The sequence below is a fragment of the Eleutherodactylus coqui genome, chromosome 3 (genome assembly GCF_035609145.1).
Source record: "Eleutherodactylus coqui strain aEleCoq1 chromosome 3, aEleCoq1.hap1, whole genome shotgun sequence".
Taxonomy (NCBI): Eukaryota; Metazoa; Chordata; class Amphibia; order Anura; family Eleutherodactylidae; genus Eleutherodactylus; species Eleutherodactylus coqui.
In genome coordinates, this window is record NC_089839.1 from 121,141,253 (window position 1) to 121,160,573 (window position 19,321).

Below are 19,321 nucleotides of genomic sequence, written 5' to 3' on the forward strand. Positions count from 1 at the left end.
GCATTAGTACTTTTGTATGTAGTTGGCTAGTTGGTGGGGGAGCCCAAGATGTCAGCCAGTGTGGCCCACTTTAGAGATACAGGGCAACCCGCTGTTATATCAGCCAGGGTTGATATCCTGTATGGTGGGTCACCATCCATCTATGGCTGGCATCTTTGGTATCGTTCACATGTGCAGGCTATTAGTATATGCAGTCACTCCTCCCCAATCTGGGCTGGGATGAGTGGGTGACTGCATATTAGCCTGCCATGAACAAGCTGCTCCTCCACATTATTGTCTGGCTGACTGCATATCTCCAGGGCCTACGGCCATTGCCCCTGCCCTACGGCGATTGTGCCGGTGGCGATTGTGCCTGCCTTATGGCGATCGTGCCTATGGCGACCGTGTTTGCTTTGCAGACCTTCAGGTATTGTATTTTTGGCTTTTTCTGAGAATAATGTCTTTGTTTTTTCCCTCACCTCTGTGATTTTATGTAATTTATAGCGAGTTAGCGTAGGTACTGACGGAAGCGGTGTGGCCTCGGCGCGGCCCGTCAGCCTATGCGTTTTGGCCAAAATGCAGTACCAACAACCGCATTTTATTAGTATGCATTAGTACTTTTGTATGTAGTTGCTAGTTCGTGGGGGAGCCCAAGATGTCAGCCAGTGTGGCCCACTTTAGAGATACAGGGCAACCCGCTGTTATATCAGCCAGGGTTGATATCCTGTATGGTGGGTCACCATCCATCTATGGCTGGCATCTTTGGTATCGTTCACATGTGCAGGCTATTAGTATATGCAGTCACTCCTCCCCAATCTGGGCTGGGATGAGTGGGTGACTGCATATTAGCCTGCCATGAACAAGCTGTTCCTCCACATTATTGTCTGGCTGACTGCATATCTCCAGGGCCTACGGCCATTGCGCCTGCCCTACTGCGATTGTGCCTGCCTTATGACGATCGTGCCTATGGCGACCGTGTCTGCTTTGCAGACCTTCAGGTATTGTATTTTTGGCTTTTTCTGTGAATAATGTCTTTCTTTTTTCCCTCACCTCTGTGATTTTATGTAATTTATAGTGAGTTAGCGTAGGTACTGACGGAAGCGGTGTGGCCTCGGCGCGGCCCGTCAGCCTATGCGTTTTGGCCAAAATGCAGTACCAACACCCGCATTTTATTAGTATGCATTAGTACTTTTGTATGTAGTTGGCTAGTTGGTGGGGGAGCCCAAGATGTCAGCCAGTGTGGCCCACTTTAGAGATACAGGGCAACCCGCTGTTATATCAGCCAGGGTTGATATCCTGTATGGTGGGTCACCATCCATCTATGGCTGGCATCTTTGGTATCGTTCACATGTGCAGGCTATTAGTACATGCAGTCACTCCTCCCCAATCTGGGCTGGGATGAGTGGGTGACTGCATATTAGCCTGCCATGAACAAGCTGTTCCTCCACATTATTGTCTGGCTGACTGCATATCTCCAGGGCCTACGGCCATTGCGCCTGCCCTACGGCGATTGTGCCGGTGGCGATTGTGCCTGCCTTATGGCGATCGTGCCTATGGCGACCATGTCTGCCTTGCAGACCTTCAGGTATTGTATTTTTGGCTTTTTCTGTGAATAATGTCTTTGTTTTTTCCCTCACCTCTGTGATTTTATGTAATTTATAGTGAGTTAGCGTAGGTACTGACGGAAGCGGTGTGGCCTCGGCGCGGCCCGTCAGCCTATGCGTTTTGGCCAATATGCAGTACCAACACCCGCATTTTATTAGTATGCATTAGTACTTTTGTATGTAGTTTGCTAGTTCGTGGGGGAGCCCAAGATGTCAGCCAGTGTGGCCCACTTTAGAGATACAGGGCAACCCGCTGTTATATCAGCCAGGGTTGATATCCTGTATGGTGGGTCACCATCCATCTATGGCTGGCATCTTTGGTATCGTTCACATGTGCAGGCTATTAGTACATGCAGTCACTCCTCCCCAATCTGGGCTGGGTTGAGTGGGTGACTGCATATTAGCCTGCCATGAACAGGCTGCTCCTCCACATTATTGTCTGGCTGACTGCATATCTCCAGGACCTACGGCCATTGCGCCTGCCCTACGGCGATTGTGCCTGCCTTATGGCGATCGTGCCTATGGCGACCGTGTCTGCTTTGCAGACCTTCAGGTATTGTATTTTTGGCTTTTTCTGTGAATAATGTCTTTCTTTTTTCCCTCACCTCTGTGATTTTATGTAATTTATAGTGAGTTAGCGTAGGTACTGACGGAAGCGGTGTGGCCTCGGCGCGGCCCGTCAGCCTATGCGTTTTGGCCAAAATGCAGTACCAACACCCGCATTTTATTAGTATGCATTAGTACTTTTGTATGTAGTTTGCTAGTTGGTGGGGGAGCCCAAGATGTCAGCCAGTGTGGCCCACTTTAGAGATACAGGGCAACCCGCTGTTATATCAGCCAGGGTTGATATCCTGTATGGTGGGTCACCATCCATCTATGGCTGGCATCTTTGGTATCGTTCACATGTGCAGGCTATTAGTACATGCAGTCACTCCTCCCCAATCTGGGCTGGGTTGAGTGGGTGACTGCATATTAGCCTGCCATGAACAAGCTGCTCCTCCACATTATTGTCTGGCTGACTGCATATCTCCAGGGCCTACGGCCATTGCGCCTGCCCTACGGCGATTGTGCCGGTGGCGATTGTGCCTGCCTTATGGCGATCGTGCCTATGGCGACCGTGTCTGCCTTGCAGACCTTCAGGTATTGTATTTTTGGCTTTTTCTGTGAATAATGTCTTTGTTTTTTCCCTCACCTCTGTGATTTTATGTAATTTATAGTGAGTTAGCGTAGGTACTGACGGAAGCCGTGTGGCCTCGGCGCGGCCCATCAGCCTATGCGTTTTGGCCAAAATGCAGTACCAACACCCGCATTTTATTAGTATGCATTAGTACTTTTGTATGTAGTTGGCTAGTTGGTGGGGGAGCCCAAGATGTCAGCCAGTGTGGCCCACTTTAGAGATACAGGGCAACCCGCTGTTATATCAGCCAGGGTTGATATCCTGTATGGTGGGTCACCATCCATCTATGGCTGGCATCTTTGGTATCGTTCACATGTGCAGGCTATTAGTATACGCTGTCACTCCTCCCCAATCTGGGCTGGGATGAGTGGGTGACTGCATATTAGCCTGCCATGAACAAGCTGCTCCTCCACATTATTGTCTGGCTGACTGCATATCTCCAGGGCCTACGGCCATTGCGCCTGCCCTACGGCGATTGTGCCTGCCTTATGGCGATCGTGCCTATGGCGACCGTGTCTGCTTTGCAGACCTTCAGGTATTGTATTTTTGGCTTTTTCTGTGAATATTGTCCGTGGACATAGTCTTCGGGCTCCTTTGGTTAAGGGAACACAATTCCATTATTAATTGCGACACGCTGGAGTTGGTGAAGTAGGAGTCCCGCTGTACCAATCACATGAGTCCAGTGAATTTGGATACGTCTGTTGTGAAGGGTGTTGAGTTACCAGACTATATCTCAGAATTTGCTGACGTATTCTCCAAACAGCTATCTGAGGTTTTGCCATCCCATAAAGATTTTGACTGTCAGATTGATCTGGTTCCAGGTGCCAAACTTCCTAAGGGTCGGATTTTCAACATAATTGTTCCTGAGAGGGAGTCCATGAAGTCAGGACAGTTTGGCCAAGTGGGACACATCCGACCCTCTGAGTCTCCTGTTGGTGCCGGGTTTTTTTTTATCGAAAAGAAAGACGGGGGTCTCAGGCCCTGTATTGATTACAGAGAGCTCAACAAAATAACCATCCGAAACCAATACGCTCTTCCTCGACCTCCTCAATCAAGTTTCCAAAGCCCAGTGGTTCTCTAAACTCGACCTGAGGGGAGCTTATAATCTAATCTGTATACAGAAAGGGAAATGAGAGGAAGACGGCCTTTAATACACCTTTTGGCCACTTTGAATACCTTGTTATATTTATCTCTTGAATAGCATATTAAAAGCAGGATGCATAGGAATGTACAATATAGTGTAATTAAACAGAAACAGAGATACAATGTGGCATCATTACACACAGAGAAACTTCACCGCAATTTCAGAATATTTTATTTATATTTTCAAAACATTTTTTATTGGCTGTGGTCATTGTGTTGCATCTCTATTTTGGCAGATTTTTTTTGAGCTGCTTTAGGCCTAATGCACACAGCCGTATTTGCACTGCGGGATCCGGAGCTCCGGATCACGCAGCAAACATATCCATAGACATGTATTGAAAAAATGCATTTCCATGCCCTTGTGCAGAAATCAACTGCAATATTCCGCTCGCGGGGTGGAAATCGCAGCATGTCCTATTTCAGTGTGAGCCTCGCACCTCCGCGTCATAGCTGATGTGCTGCCTCTGCACTGCACATGTGCGGCTGTGCGCCAGCTGGCACATCCACAGCGCAGAGTGAAGACGCCGGACAGGTAAGCCGGAGGTCACTGCAGGGGCACAAGGTCACATCCCGCTGTGAGAATCTTGCAGTCCGAATCTGACCCAGCCGTCTGCACTCGGCCTTAGTCAGTGATTTTACAAAAAGTTCTTAAAGTTTCGTGGGGATTGGAAGCGCATTGTTGAGAAATGGAATGCCAGCTGAGTAAATGTTTCATTCTTGATGATTTGAGGAAAGTACTTTATGAGCAGGTAAGTGCCCCAGCAGGTCATTATGCAACCAAATGTAACAAGTCCTGCATTTATAACCTGTATAAAAAAAAATTGCATTTTTAGTATATCAATTCTACTACTATTCTTACTAATGTTATTAACATGCACCATAACAGTATTGTGTATTTCTTGACTTATGTTCACACTTGCGTTTTCTTGCCTGATCCAGTTTTATGAAAAAAGGAAATAAAAAATTATCTAAGCTGTCTGCTTACATCTGTTTTTCATGGTTGTGGTGCCTCTTTGATGAATGTGTCCCAGTGGGTGGCACTGTTGCCTTGTACTGCTGGGGTCCTAGGTTCAAATCTCAAGGGCTACAATAAATGGATTTTCTGAGTTGTTTCTTTTATATAGTTTTGGGCTCCCCATGCTGTTTTCTTAGTTCAGCAGGCCTGGTGACACGCCTTAAACCTGTCACGAAAGCTTCTAATGTAGAAGCCTGAAAGCAGGTTTACGGGATGTCAATGATAACATCCCTTAGTGCCTCCCATTGGCTGCAAAGTTCACGTGGTTAAACAACCCGTCACTGATGCAGCCAATGTATACAGAGACCGGAGTGGCGGCCAGCAGGAAGTGCTTATAGGGGTTTTTTTTAAATAACTTATGTGCTAGCAGTGATACTGCCATGAATGGCATGTAACCGCTGAAGCCAGTGATTGGCTGAGTGGTCACATGTACAGTGAATGGCATGTGCCTCAGTCAGCTTCTTCCTGGATGAGAGGAGAGAACTGGGGCTTCTGCATTAAAACTGAGGGGTGAGGAACCTCTGACCGGTGAGTATGGCTTATTTCTTTATTTTACCTACTTTCATGCATTAGATTTCTTTATTTTCAATCTCGGAAAACTCCTTTAAATACAAGTACTTTGAGCTGAAAGCATTTTTGCAATAGGGGTCTATTAAAAATGTGCAACATTCTGCAGCTTCCAATACAATATATAGCAAACTGCTAGTGAACAGCATTATGCAAATTAATTAAAGAGAACTCCTCTGATAAATCCCTCTCTAGCTCCTCTCCTTAACCCCTTGGTGACCAGCCCATAGTGTTTTTATGTCCTGCCTAAGTGGGTTTTAATCACTGAGGACGTAAAAACATGCATCCTGCAGGGATTAAAGCCACATGGGTTATGGACATGACAGCACCATGTTGTCGGTGCCCGGAGGTAGCCGACAACATGGAGCTGTCATCCCGAGCCGCGGGGAGCCCCCCATGGCAATGCAATCGGCGCCAATCGCATTAAAGTGCAAACAAGTTTTTAAAAAGTTAAAGATTCAGCTGCCCCCATGGATCGGCTCCATGGGGGCATCTGCGATTACTCACCCCAGTCCTCCGGGACCAGACGCTGGACTTCTGCGAATGCACGCCAGGCGGCATTATGTCAGTCGCATGCACAGAAGGCCAGGAGCCACGGCAAATTTGAAATCCCCTGTCTCCCGGCTCCTGAAGGTAGCCAGAAGGCAGGAGATGTCACCGGGGGACCGCGTTTGCCGTTATCCAACGGATAATAGTGATCATGGCAAAGTAAAACAAAGTAAAAAAAAAGTTAAAGCTTCTTCTCCCCTCATTGATCAGATTTATGAGGGGAGATGAAAATACTCACCACCATCCTCTATGATCTTCAGTGGCGATCTACAGCTGCCGTGGGCCTTCGCATGCGGCGATGAAGGCCGGAGGGCCCGGCAAATTTAAAATTCCCCTGCATCAGGCAGTCAAGGATAGCTGAGTGCAGGGAGATGTCACCGGGGACCGCACCTGGTTATATGATCACCGTTATCCATCAGATGATGGTGATCATGAAAAGTTAAAAAGGTCTAAGAAAAAAAAAAATAAAAAATTAAATTTCATCTCCGCTTACGGATCGTATCCATGAGGGGAGATGAAATTACATACCCAAGGTCCCCCGAGGGGATCTTTATCCGCAGACCTTACCCTGGCTTCGTTGCATGCACCCGTCAGCATACAGTCAAGGATTGCCTGGGAGATTTAAAATCTCCCTGCTCCTGGCTACCAAAGGTAGCCAAGAACCTGGAGACGTCACGGGGGGACCGTGGTATGTGGTTACTGGTCACATTATCGCCATTAATAAATGGATAATGGCGATCACGTAACAGTTCTTTAAAAAGTGGATGTTTCATCTTTCCTCACCGATGCAGTAGGTGAGTGGAGATTAAACATTTTCCCGGAGGCCTCCGCATTTGAATCCTGACACAATCATCTTCCATGGACCATTCCGGTTACTGCACATGCACCCGTCGGCAAAATGCTGGACACCTGTGCAGGAGTCGGGGAGCCCAAGAAATTTTGAATCTTCTTGCTCCCAGCCACCAACGGGCCTGGAGCAGTGACCAGGGGCCTGTGAGGTCACGTGATATAAAGGTAGCGATCTTCCATTAGGCCGGTTTCATGCGATCCAATAGAAATTGCTGATTCCGCATGCATTTGATCAGCGGTAATACACAGATCAATCAAATGCATTGGATTACACAATTCCGCTCACATTAGAGGGTTGCAATTGCATAATTATTCGTAGAAAACAGAATGCAGCATGTTCTATTTTACTGCGGATATTGGGGCTAATAAACGTGCGTTTTTGTGTGCACATATGCACGCACAAAATACACGCTCATGTGATGCCACCCTCAAGCAAAATGTCTGTTCTGAAAGTCACTGGCTGCTCCTTTCATTTTTGGCCCCATTGTGCATACAGACATAATAATAGGGCCACAATGGGTATTGTCTCTGAACACAGGACAAACAGGGGTCTCCAATTTGAGGTGCAAGTCTTCATTCATATGTGTGCTTTACAAAAAAACAGGTTTTAAAATGACACAATTGCCAAAAAAATTAAAATCATTTGCTTAGATTCATTCAAAAATTGTGGGGTAAAAATATGCAGTATGCCCCTAGATGAATTCACTAAGAGGTCTAGTTTTCAAAAGGGGGTCATTTGTGGGGGTTCTATATTGTTTTGGCTGCTCGAGGGCTCTACAAGTGGGCAATGGGGCCTAAATCACCTTCAAGCAAAATCTCTGTTCTGAAAGCCGCCGGCTGCTCCTTTCGGTTTGGGCCAAGTTGTGCATACGGACATAATATTACGGTTACAACAGGTATGTTTATGAACACAGGACAAATGGGGGTATCCATTTTGGGGTATAAATTCTCATTTTCATGTGTACTCTAGAAAAAAAAAACTGCCTTTAAAATGATATATTTGCAAAAATATGAAATTTTATTTTTTACCCTCTAAATTGCATTAACTCCTGAAAAAACCTGTGGTGTAAAAATACTCATGACACCCCTTAATGAATGCATTAAGGGGTGTCGTTTTTAAAATTGGGTAATTTTTGGGTGGTATCTATCACTTTGATACATATGAGCCTTTGCAATGTAGGCTTGGTGTAGGAAAACAAAGTGTTCCTGAAAATGTTGATAAACAATGTTAAATTTCTAAATCTCCTAAAAAAACACAAAAGCTTTTCAAATTTGTATCCAAAATAAAGTAAACAGATGGAAGTATATATCTTATCAAAAATTTGTACAGTATGTTTGCACATATTTGATATATTACAATTGAAAATGTGAAAAAAATGACAATTTTTTTTAACATTTTTCAATTTTGGTGCTTTTAATAAATACACACAAATTCTATCGGACTATTTTTACCACCTAAATGAAGTACAACATGTGGCGAAAAAGAACAATGTCAAAATCACTTGGATATGCAAAACCTTTAGGGAGCTATTCTATGTTAAAGTGACACATGTCAGATTTCCAAAATTGGGCTTGGTCATTAAGGTGAAAACAAGCTTGGTCACTAAGGGGTTAACGAACTTCTTACCAGATTTATGACTTAAGGGCGCCCACCCACTGGCGTTTGCGATTTTCGTGCGTGAAAAACGCAGCGTTTTTGCGGCGTTTTTCCCGCGTTTTTCGTGGCGTTTTCGCGGCTTTCCCATTAATTTCCATTGACTTTCATGGGTGCATTAGGAGAAAAATAAGGACACATATGCAACTGACAGTTCCTATGTTAAAAAACGCAACGCAACGCAAAAAAAAAACGCCAGTGGACAGGAGTACATTCAATTCTAATTGCGAAAAAACGCAAAACGCAAAGAAAAAAAAATCGCCAGTGGGTGGGCGCCCTTAGGCTAACTTCACAGGAGCACGTGCGATATGGAGCCATGAATCCCGACCCCATATCATGCTCACCACCCATGAGAAATCCCAGAGAATTCAAGGTGTTTTTATGGCAAAACAGCCTGGCATCACTTCAGGGAAGAAGCAATCCTCCACCGCGGCTGACAGCATTGCATCTTGTGCCCTTAGCATAAGGTGTGATGCTGCCGCCAGGCCCTATTGAAAACAATCGCGCTGCAATGCGAGACCAAGCAGAAAGATGGAACATGCTGAGACTTGCTTCCTGCATCACATTGCGGTGCCATGCAGGAAAACATCGCTCATGTGTACGACCCCACCACATTTCTACACCTCGCAATACACAAATCTCTTGAGCGATTTTGACTCCTGTGTGAAGGCATCCTAAGGCCGACTGTCCATGGGTGTAATTTCGCCGGCGGTAGGCTGACAGCGGAGCTCCATCTGCCAGCTCCTGCTCCTGGGTGGCGGCTCCCGCGGTGGAGATCTGCCATGGGAAACCGCAACATCCGTGGACAGGGGGCCTAAATCAAATTATCTTTCCTCTGAGACCAAAAAAGAATGCTGCAGATTTTCCATAGCCAATTTCACAGCATTTTTGCTACATTCTTAGAGTCTTTGGAAAGAATTGATTCCATGGATGGATCCATGTTCTATAAATAAATGATAAATGGTAAGAAAAACAAAAACAAAAATGCCCGAGCATGTCAAGATTTAAAACTAGAGATGAGCGAACGTACTCGGATAGGCACTACTCGTCCGAGTAATGTGCCTTATCCGAGTACCGCTGTACTCGTGCTCAAAGATTCGGGGCGCTCCGCTGCTGACAGGTGAGTCGGAGCGGGGAGCGGGGCAGAGCGGCCGGGAGAGAAGGAGAGAAAGATCTCCCCTCCGTTCCTCCCCGCTCTCCCCTGCAGCTCCCCGCTCCGCAGCGCGTCCCGAATCTTTGAGCACGAGCACAGCGGTACTCGGATAAGGCACATTACTCGGACGAGTAGTGCCTATCCGAGTACGTTCGCTCATCTCTATTTAAAACCTAATCCGGAAAACCATGGCAGATAATAAAAATTTGAATTTCATAAATTCCTACTGGCTTTTGCACATCTGGTGCTGCTATAATGAAAATCTCTGTAACAAACATGACCGCAAAATGATCCATGTAAAGGAAGCCTAAGGGCTATTTCACACAACCATGTTTGTTTGGGTATTAGCACATGCAAAGTCTGCATGCAGTAAACAGAGAATAGAACCCATTGATTTCAATAGGTTTGTTCTCAAGAACATGTTTGGGCACACAGAAAAAAAGGCCCCATAGAAATCTATGGGAGGCGCACAAATATGCAAGGGGAAACAGGAAACACTGCACAGAACACAGGGAAAAGAGCACATCTGGACATCATTAGGTTAATCCACGGAAAAAGTGTCTTACGTGCATGTGTGCTTGCCCTGTGTGCACAAAAAGTGCAGTACTATGTGCAGAAACGCACGCAAATCTACCTCATCTAACCTCGTTCATGCGCAAATACACTGTGCTGAAGTAAGTGTTTTTGCGCATATGCCTGTGTAAAGAAGCCCTAACTCTATTATCTACTACTATGAACTACTGCTCTGAAACACACATTTTACAATTTATTGCAGTTCTTTATTATTTTGGTTGTTTCAAATCACAAGGGATGTAGGTAACCTGGCAAGCAGCTAGGACATTTATTAGCAAGCTGCACAAGATAGAAAAATGCATAGAGGCAGGTAGCCCAACAACCAGTGAGACAGAAAGCAAGATTTTTTAGATGTGAGAATCACTAAGGTTGGTAACATGCTAGATACGGATCTGTTTCAGAAAGACACAGACAGGAACAACTTACTGCACTATTCTAGCTATCACCCATGCAATATGCGGAATTCATTACCATGGAGTCAGTGCCTGAGGGTACGAAGGATAACCTCTGATGGACACATTAACCAAAGGTTGGAGGAGATGACTAAGAGATTCCTTGAGAGAGGATATCCGAGGGGTACCGTTACTATGGCGGCATGTAAAGCCCGGGCGTTGTCTCGTGATAAATTACTTGTCCCAAGAGTAAAAAAAGAAAATATGACTCGGATTCCCTTTATCTCTACTTTTGGACCCATGAGTAAACAGGTGGCCGATGTTGTTAGACGACATTGGCCAATTTTACAAAAGAACTGTCCACAAGTTTGTGAGTTTTCTCAAACACCATTTATGGTGTATAAATGGGGATCCAATTCGAGAGATAAATTGGTAAGTGCTCAGGTAAGAGAGGTGGCAGGTAGTCAACGGACCCTTATGACACCGAAAACTGGCAATTTCGCCTGTGCAGGGTGTTCTTGCTGCAATAATTTATTGAAAGGCAACACATTCCATCATCCGCGCACGGGTAAGCTATATACCATTACAACACGGTATACATGTCGGTCAACGCTTGTAGTCTCTCTCATTTATTGTCCATGTCGACTTTTGTATGTGGGGGAAACTATCAATGAAATTCGTCAACGGATTCTAAATCATAAAAGTTCCATACGTAATAAGAAGGTGGACCTCCCCATCTCCAAACATTTCATCATGGCAGGTCACTCTGTAAGCCAGCTTAAATTCAGGGTGATTGACCATGTTCCCACCATCATCAGGGGTGGAGATTGGGAGGGTCTCCTACTCAAGAAGGAATTGAGATGGATTTTTAATTTAGATACATTGCATCCAAATGGCTTAAACCTTGAATTTAATACGACACCATTTATTTGATATAATGGTATCTTGATTTGGCATTTTCTGCATCACTGCTGGTACTTATTTTTCATATTTTATTATATTTGCATGTTTTTAATCATTGTTTTATTGTGTTCTTAGGTTGGTGGATTCGTTGCTACGGAGGTTGTGGATTTTTCCGGGTTCGTGTATTTTTTCAAATGTGACATTTTTTTCATCATCTCCCTTAGGGCTCCCACCCACTGGTGATATTTTCTTTCTTGCGCTGCGAGAGCACGAGAAAACTCTCGCACTGCAGCGCAAGAAAGAGGCCGGTATAGAACCGGCATATCGCAAGTGGTTTCAATGGGGCCAGCGACAGCAGCGCTAGCCCCATTGAAAGCATAGGGAGAATGCCGCAGACTTCTGCCACAGCTGTCACAGCTGTGACAGCTGTGGCAGGAGTTTCCTTCATCCCCACGGGGACCGCGGGGGGATGAAGGAATCCTCTGCCACAGCTGTCACAGCTGTGGCAGAAGTCCGCGGCATTCTATTCTATTGCTTTCAAGGGGATCAGCACTGCAGCCGATCCCATTGCAATCAATGGTTTCAGCCAAGCCCCGCAGAATGATTATCAGGGAAGGGCTTGAAATATAAGCCCTTCCTCGATAATCTGCCAAAAGTGTGTTAAAAAAGTAAAAAAAAATATTACTCACCTCTCCTGCGCTCAGCCACGTCCTCCTACTGGCTCCCCGGCACTGCTATGAAGCTCTTTCAGCAGTCGGGGATTTAAAAATCCCCGCCTCCTGAAAGGGCTGTGCAGATTGGCTGAGGGCTCAGGCAATAGCAGCTACTGCTTAGCTTTTGGCTGAGCGCTCAGCCAATCACACATAGCCATTCATGAATGAATAGCTAAGAGCTAAGATATAGCTATTCATGCATGAATAGCTAAGGGCTATGTGTGATTGGCTGAGCGCTCATCCAACAGCTAAGCAGTAGCTGCTATTGGCTGAGCCCTCAGCCAATCTGCACAGCCCTTTCAGGAGGTGGGGACTTTTAAATCCCCGACTGCTGAAAGAGCTTCATAGCAGTGTCGGGGAGCCAGCAGGAGGACGCGGCTGAGCGCAGGAGAGGTGAGTATTAATTTTTTTATTTTTTCACCACTTATTGAGGATTATCGGGGAAGGACATATATTTTAAGCCATTCCCCGATAATCATTCCGCGGTGCTTGGCAGAAAGCAGTGCTTTCAATGGGATCGGCAGCAGTGCCGATCCCATTGAAAGCAATGGAATAGAATGCCGGGGACTTCTGCCACAGCTGTGGCAGAAGTCCCCGGCATTCTACATCTCTTTTCAATGGGGCTAGCGCTGCTGCCGCTGGCCCCATTGAAAAGACTGGCGATATGTCGGCGTGATGCCGATATCCCGGCGTCATGCCGATTTTTTTTCCCGCACTGCGATGCGAGACTTTAACTTTAGAATTGCATTGCAGTGGAGAAAATATCGCCAGTGGGTGGGAGCCCTTAAAGTGCGCTTTATTGCTCCATAAATATTCCCCCCCATCTAAATTAATGAAATTATGAATTATATATGCTGCTATGTATGAATAAATTATATGATTGCAATATTTTTTTTTTCTATTTGCCATTATTTATTATTCATTAGTTCTAATAATCTATGCATTTGCTCTATTTCAATGGTGTTTATATATATTTTTAGCTATTTATGCATATTTATTATAAACATTTTCTGGCCAAAATGATATCAGCCATTATATGCAGTCTATGACTGCTTCCGCTGGGAATTTATTCTGTTGGTTTATTGATTGCCAACATCAGGACTTATAGAGTGGTAACAGGAGTTCCTCCGCGATGTTCTTCCGTCCGGAGCCCTGTGTGCACAGTCTGTGCTAGGGCGCATGCGCTAGGAGCCGCAGCTTCCCCATGATTACCACGTCAGGAGCCTTTTGCTACTCGCGAGACTCCTGGGACTCTGGGCATGCCCCGCCATGACTGGGGGACACCGGCGCTTCAGCCTGCATTCAACATGAGGACTATGAGCATAGAAGTGATATGGGAGCCATGACAACTAGCGCACGAACCCGACGTCCACATAACTGCCGGTAACGACTATACCACACTCATTGGTTGTTTTTGTAATTGGGGGGGAGGGGGGGGGGTTGTACATAAATTGTAGTGCTTGCTTGTGAGTTGTCAGCTTGAAAAAGACCCAGTTTGGGTTGAAATGTCACTGACGCTCAAGACCATGGGCTCAATAAAGGTCATATACCTATTATAAATCGCTGTGCAGAGTGCTGCCTTTACTATTCACTTTTCCCCATTTACCATGCCGTATTACCTGGGAGCCCCTTGGCTGTCTAGATATAATGGAGAACAATATCAGCTCAGTAAAAAATCAAAGTGCTATACCAGCTGAGCCCTCTCACTAATGAACAAAAGCTGAAGATGTTAGTGGGCCAATTAGAAGATGCCACAGCTAGAGAGGTCAAATGATGGACCAGAGAACATAGGAAGATGGTGGATCAGATTTTTCAGAGGCTGCAGAACATCTTTGAGACCAGTACTGCATCCGGAGTAAAACAACACTTCTTTAACAGAAGACAGATATTATATGAAACTGTCTGAGAATGCGCACTGTCGCTACGAGAAGACATGAAAGCTATGATCCACACAGATCCAGAAAAAGCGATAGGAGCAGATCAGAAGCTGTGTGACCAATTTGTGGAAGGCACAGCCACAGAAGAAATCAAAAGACAGCTGTGCATGCTATCCGTCCAGAGCATGGGTCTCTCTTTCCTAGACTTTTAGAAACTGGCCATACAGGTGCTAGGTAGAGAAGTCCCCATAAGGACTGATACAACATCAGAGGCTTTTCCCAATTTGAAAAAAGAACATTTATAAACAGAATCCCCGAAGAATGTTATGGTGTTACAAGCGGGCCAGAGCCAGCCTGACGAGAAGGGGATCCTGGATATTGTACAGAAGGACGTTGCAGTAGTAGCCCGTAGTGTATCTGCCCTCTGGAAGAAAATGGAACAACCGAAGGCGAGATTAGACAGGCAAGAGGACTCAATAGTCCTGCAACAGAAGAACAACTCCAGTCCAGCTACCATGTTTACCAGAACACGACCAAGTAGAACAGGCCCAGTTACCTGCAGGCATTGCAAGAAGAGAGGGCATACTGAAAAAGACTGTTGGCAGTTAAACAGATATCCCCTGAGGACCATCCCTCAGGGAAACCAAGAGTAGGTCCTGAAGTCCCCAGATGGTTCTCAAAGTATATGGGACCCTGCCCGGAGGTTATCATCTACCTTGATTGCATACCTTTTCCAGAGCTACTGAATATAGGATCTCAGGTGACCACCATACACACAGCTATATTTCAAAAATATTTGTCCTTAGAAGAATTAAGACAACCTCCCGAACAGGTTATGAACGTTGTCGCTACCAATGGACAAAATGTTCCCTTAGTAGGCTACTGGGAGCCTATGGTGATGACCGGAAATGCCAAACTGCCCTGTCAAGGAATCTTAGACATAGATGTAGTAGAAAGAAATGCTCCAGCCATCATTTTGGGCATGAATATTCCTAAAAGTTGTTATGGAGAAATGCTGGAAGCCTTACAAAGTTCCAATCCTTCGGCTTCACAAGCCCAACGAGTCTTACATCAAACTATAAAAGTCTTGTCCGCCCACCAGAAATTCACCAACGATAAAGGTTAAGTAGGACATGCAAGAATAAAAGATGTGAGACCGATACCTTTAAAACCCTGGACTGAAACTATTATCTGGTATCAAACTCAACCAGGTCTCTAAGGAAGAGATTACCAAGCCCTGGTAGAGGCGCTTCAATTAAAAGAACATCCAAGTATCATGGCAGTCCGGAGTATAGTAAACATCTCAAGAGGAAGAGTGCCTGTCCGCCCACTTAATATAGGAGAATCTGCGGTAAAATTGAAGAAATATTACCTAGCGTCACAAATCTCACTCTTACACGTGGACAATTTCCTCACCCTCTCTGGAACACAGGTTCAACAAAATACACAGAGTTTCGACCACAGAAGTAGCCAACCTAAGACCTCTTGTTGGGCTGAATTACAAATTGGGAATGCAGACACCCCTGCTATTGAGAAAGAAGTAGTCAGAGTGGCTCAGAAATTTCACCAAGCCTTAAGTAAAAACTCATTAGACTTTGACCTAACTGAAGGTGTCTGTCACTATGTCCCAACAGAATCCCATCCACCAATTAGAAACAAATACCCATCCATACCACCAGCCATGTACCAACCTATAAGGAAACTAATCAAAGAAATGAAATACACCAAGATAATAAAGCCCGTGAGCAGCCGCATTGGTACTGGTGAAGAAAAAACGATGGAGGTATTAGATTTTTTGTGGATTATAGAAAATTGAACATCACGCATAAAGATGCCGATCCTTTGCCACGAATCAAAGAATCCCTCACTGCTTTGGGGTCAGCAGCTTACTTTTCCACCCCAGATTTGACTAGTGGATACTGGCAAGTACCCATGGCTCCAGAAGACAAAGAGAAAACAGCTCTTACTACCCCGAATAGGGCTATACAAGTTCAATTCTATGCCCTTCGGCCTATGTAATGCTCCTGGCACTTTTCAAAGACACATGGAAAGATGCTTTGGGCATAAGAATTTTGAAACGGTGCTGCTATATGTGGACGATATCATTTAATACTCTAAGATTTATGGCGACCATCTGAAACACCTGGCTGAAGTGTTCAAGATACTAGTTTGCCATCACCTGAAGGTGAAACCATGCAAATGTCAGCTGTTACAAATGTAAGTACGATACTTGGGACATGTCGTGAATGCGCAAGGAGTTAGGCCCAATCCAGAGATGATTGCAGCAGTACAGGAATTGACAATACCCCAAACTGTCAAACAAGTGAGGAGTTTCTTAGGATTCACAGGATACTACTGAAGATTTATCCCAAATTTCGCCAGAATTGCGGAACCATTTGTGAGGGGTTAATTCTAGATTTTCTCCTGTCTCAAATAAAATAGAGGAAAATAAGCTTTAATTTCACTGTCTGAAATTATTATCTTTCTGTATCTCTTTCTGTTCTTGTTATCGACCCTCCCTTTTCTCTCACACGAATTCTTATCTATACTCCCTTTTCCCTCCCTTCTGGGAAAGTATCCTTGAATACTTTTTACTTTTTATAAACTGATCATAATATGTTGATGTACTGTCCTGGGAAACAGGTGTCTTTGAAAGGAGTATTGTTAATTGTTTCTCCAGATGTCCACCAACCCTGGACATGCGCAGTGATTAAATCTTATGCAAGCAACCTTTCTATATATTCTGTACTTTGCAAATAAACTCACTTCTTCTTTGGCTAACCGCATACCCATCTGGTCATCCATCTGAGTCGTCAATGAGTACTCATATCTAAGACTAATTCGGAAGCAGACAGCATCAGCTGAACGGTCTGTCTAGACCCCCCTAACATTACTTGGCTGCCTAAACGTGGGGCAGAAGCTAACTCCTTACCTGCAGCCGATACCTGACGACCCTACCTGCCGACCAGCCGGACCAGAGGCCACGGGACCCCAGATCTACAAAACACCAGTGTAAGGTAAGCCCTTGAATTGCCACTCCAGCTCTGGGCTCCCCTGACTTCAGTCCCGTGTTGACAGGAGGTGAGTCGCTGCATGTTTATAGGACGCTTCTGCCTGTTATTTTTGGTGTTCTTAGTAACTGTAATAGACAGAAGAACCCATATGTGTATATTGCCATGCTGTCTGCTGTGTGCTGTAGAAATTATTGGGTTTTTTTTTTCCGGACTCATAATGTTAGCTGTAATTTGTTATAAGATTATTAAAGCCGCCCAGCAAGGCAAGCCATGGTCCCCTTATCCCCGTAAGAAGTAGAGAGATTGCAAATAGAATTCCTGCCAGCTGCGGACCTGGCAGAAGGGACTGGCCTGATTTACCCGAAGGAAGCTGTGGGCATCCTTATACTGTGTGATTGAGGTAAAAATAGAGGAACAAGTCCATAGTGCAAATAAGTGTCCTGCCAGCCGTGGACCTGGCAGAAGGGACTAAAAGGTCTGTGGGACCGCCAGATTTACCAGAGGAAGCTGTGGGCATCCTTACACTGTATGATAGTGGTAAATCAAAAGGTAAGTCCATGAGAGAAGGGGAAGGGAAAGACATCTGTAGGCAAGCCTGTAAAGTATACAAGCGGATAGGACTTAGAAAAGCGGGAACCTTTAACTATGAGTTCTGGCAATAGTACGGGAAAAAGCATGAAAGATATCAGAGACGCCGGTTTAGAAAAACGAACAGACAATATGAGAAACGTACAGGGCAAGGAGTATGCCTATATGGAAACAGCTAGAGAAATAGCAAAAGACAGAGAAAGAAAGTTAGCCGTGGGGAGAGAATGTAGTAAGTTGTTGAGAAAAGCAGGTGTTTAGAATTTTAGGAGAAGGGAGTCTTAGACAAGCAAGTTTGGGAAAGATTCAGAGATAGTCAAAGGTTGGATAAAAGTATGTTAGACAGATGGATTGAGGCAAGTGTAGATACGGCAGTAATGGGTTATCAGAGAAAGGGAATTCTTTTATAGTCTGTGTTCCTTTGGGACATAAAGCAAGTTCATGCAGAATCTGTGGACAATTATGTGACAAATAACCATTATTGTTTGTCTTGTATGTCTTGATGTTATGTAATCTAATCTTTGTTGTACGTTTTAGTCTCCTTCATACAAGTGTAAGAAAGTTATACCCCACTCACATCTGTGGGGGCCTTTAAGAATACAAAGGTTAAAAATGCGGAAAAAAGCTGCGCTGTTAGAAGTGCTTAGCATGTTGTCTTTTCTATGTGTTTAACTATCCCCTGCCGTCTGTGTTTCATAGTCTGTGCAGAGAAATATACCTCTTGTAATTACTAATGATTAATGTTGTTTAAAGTCTGAATGTTCTGGCCGCTTTCTAAAATCTTAGCTATTGTTCTGTTTCATAGAGAGATAAAATTCAAGGTCATAGAAGAAAGACAGACGTTGATGAAATAAGAAACTTGTAATGAATTACGTGAATTATACGGTTTTAATAATAGAGAACATCGGGATTTTAAGGTATATTTTTGCTTTTTGGGTAAATGTCAGTTCTGTGATTGGTTGGACGTCTGTATCACTGCTAAATGCTGTTAGTACTGTACTGTCTCTGAGAGAATGTTCTGTAGGGGAAATACGCAAAGGCCAGTATCGAAGGGGTGGAGCTAGATGATGTAAAAGTACGTAATGTTTCATCCCTCTCTTCTCCGAAAGGAGGGGTGAGAAGCTTGGGCAGTTAGGAAAAGTTTTTTTTTCTTTCTCAAATTTGATGAGACATTGCAGGCAGGATCAGATTAATAATGAATTTGCTTAAAGAATATAATATTCCAATGTGAATAGATGTTTATGGATTATTCTGCCTTGTTGTAATTCATCTCTGTTATTTGTACTGATATCTTGCAAGCCTTATCTGCATCCATCAAATTCTCACCAGAATGGATCGGTACAGGTTGAGACCTCAGGTGACAGTTCAGAAGAGTTTTGTAAACTAACTGCTCTCTTGGTGGATCCGGCTCATGTATTTGTCTTGACAGCTACTGCAGAAACTCAGCTTTCCGCAGGTCCTGACAAATAGTAAGCCACCTCCAAGACAAACTCCAATTCTGCAAAACAAAGGTTGTTCTCCTGGGTCATCGCTTAGCCCAAGGAACTGGACATCTGATATAGGAACAAAAGGCT

General features: G+C 44.6%; 1 protein-coding gene across 1 annotated transcript in view; it reads right to left on the reverse strand.

The window, feature by feature from the left end:
* Positions 1–4,079: 4,079 nt before the first annotated feature.
* Positions 4,080–19,321, reverse strand: part of KMO (kynurenine 3-monooxygenase) — an 848,456-nt gene continuing 833,214 nt past the window's right edge. Inside the window, exon 15 of the mRNA XM_066594875.1 lies at positions 4,080–4,709. Within this exon, the coding sequence (XP_066450972.1) occupies positions 4,539–4,709 (171 nt within the window). The 3' untranslated portion in view covers positions 4,080–4,538. The remainder of the gene's footprint in view (positions 4,710–19,321) is intronic.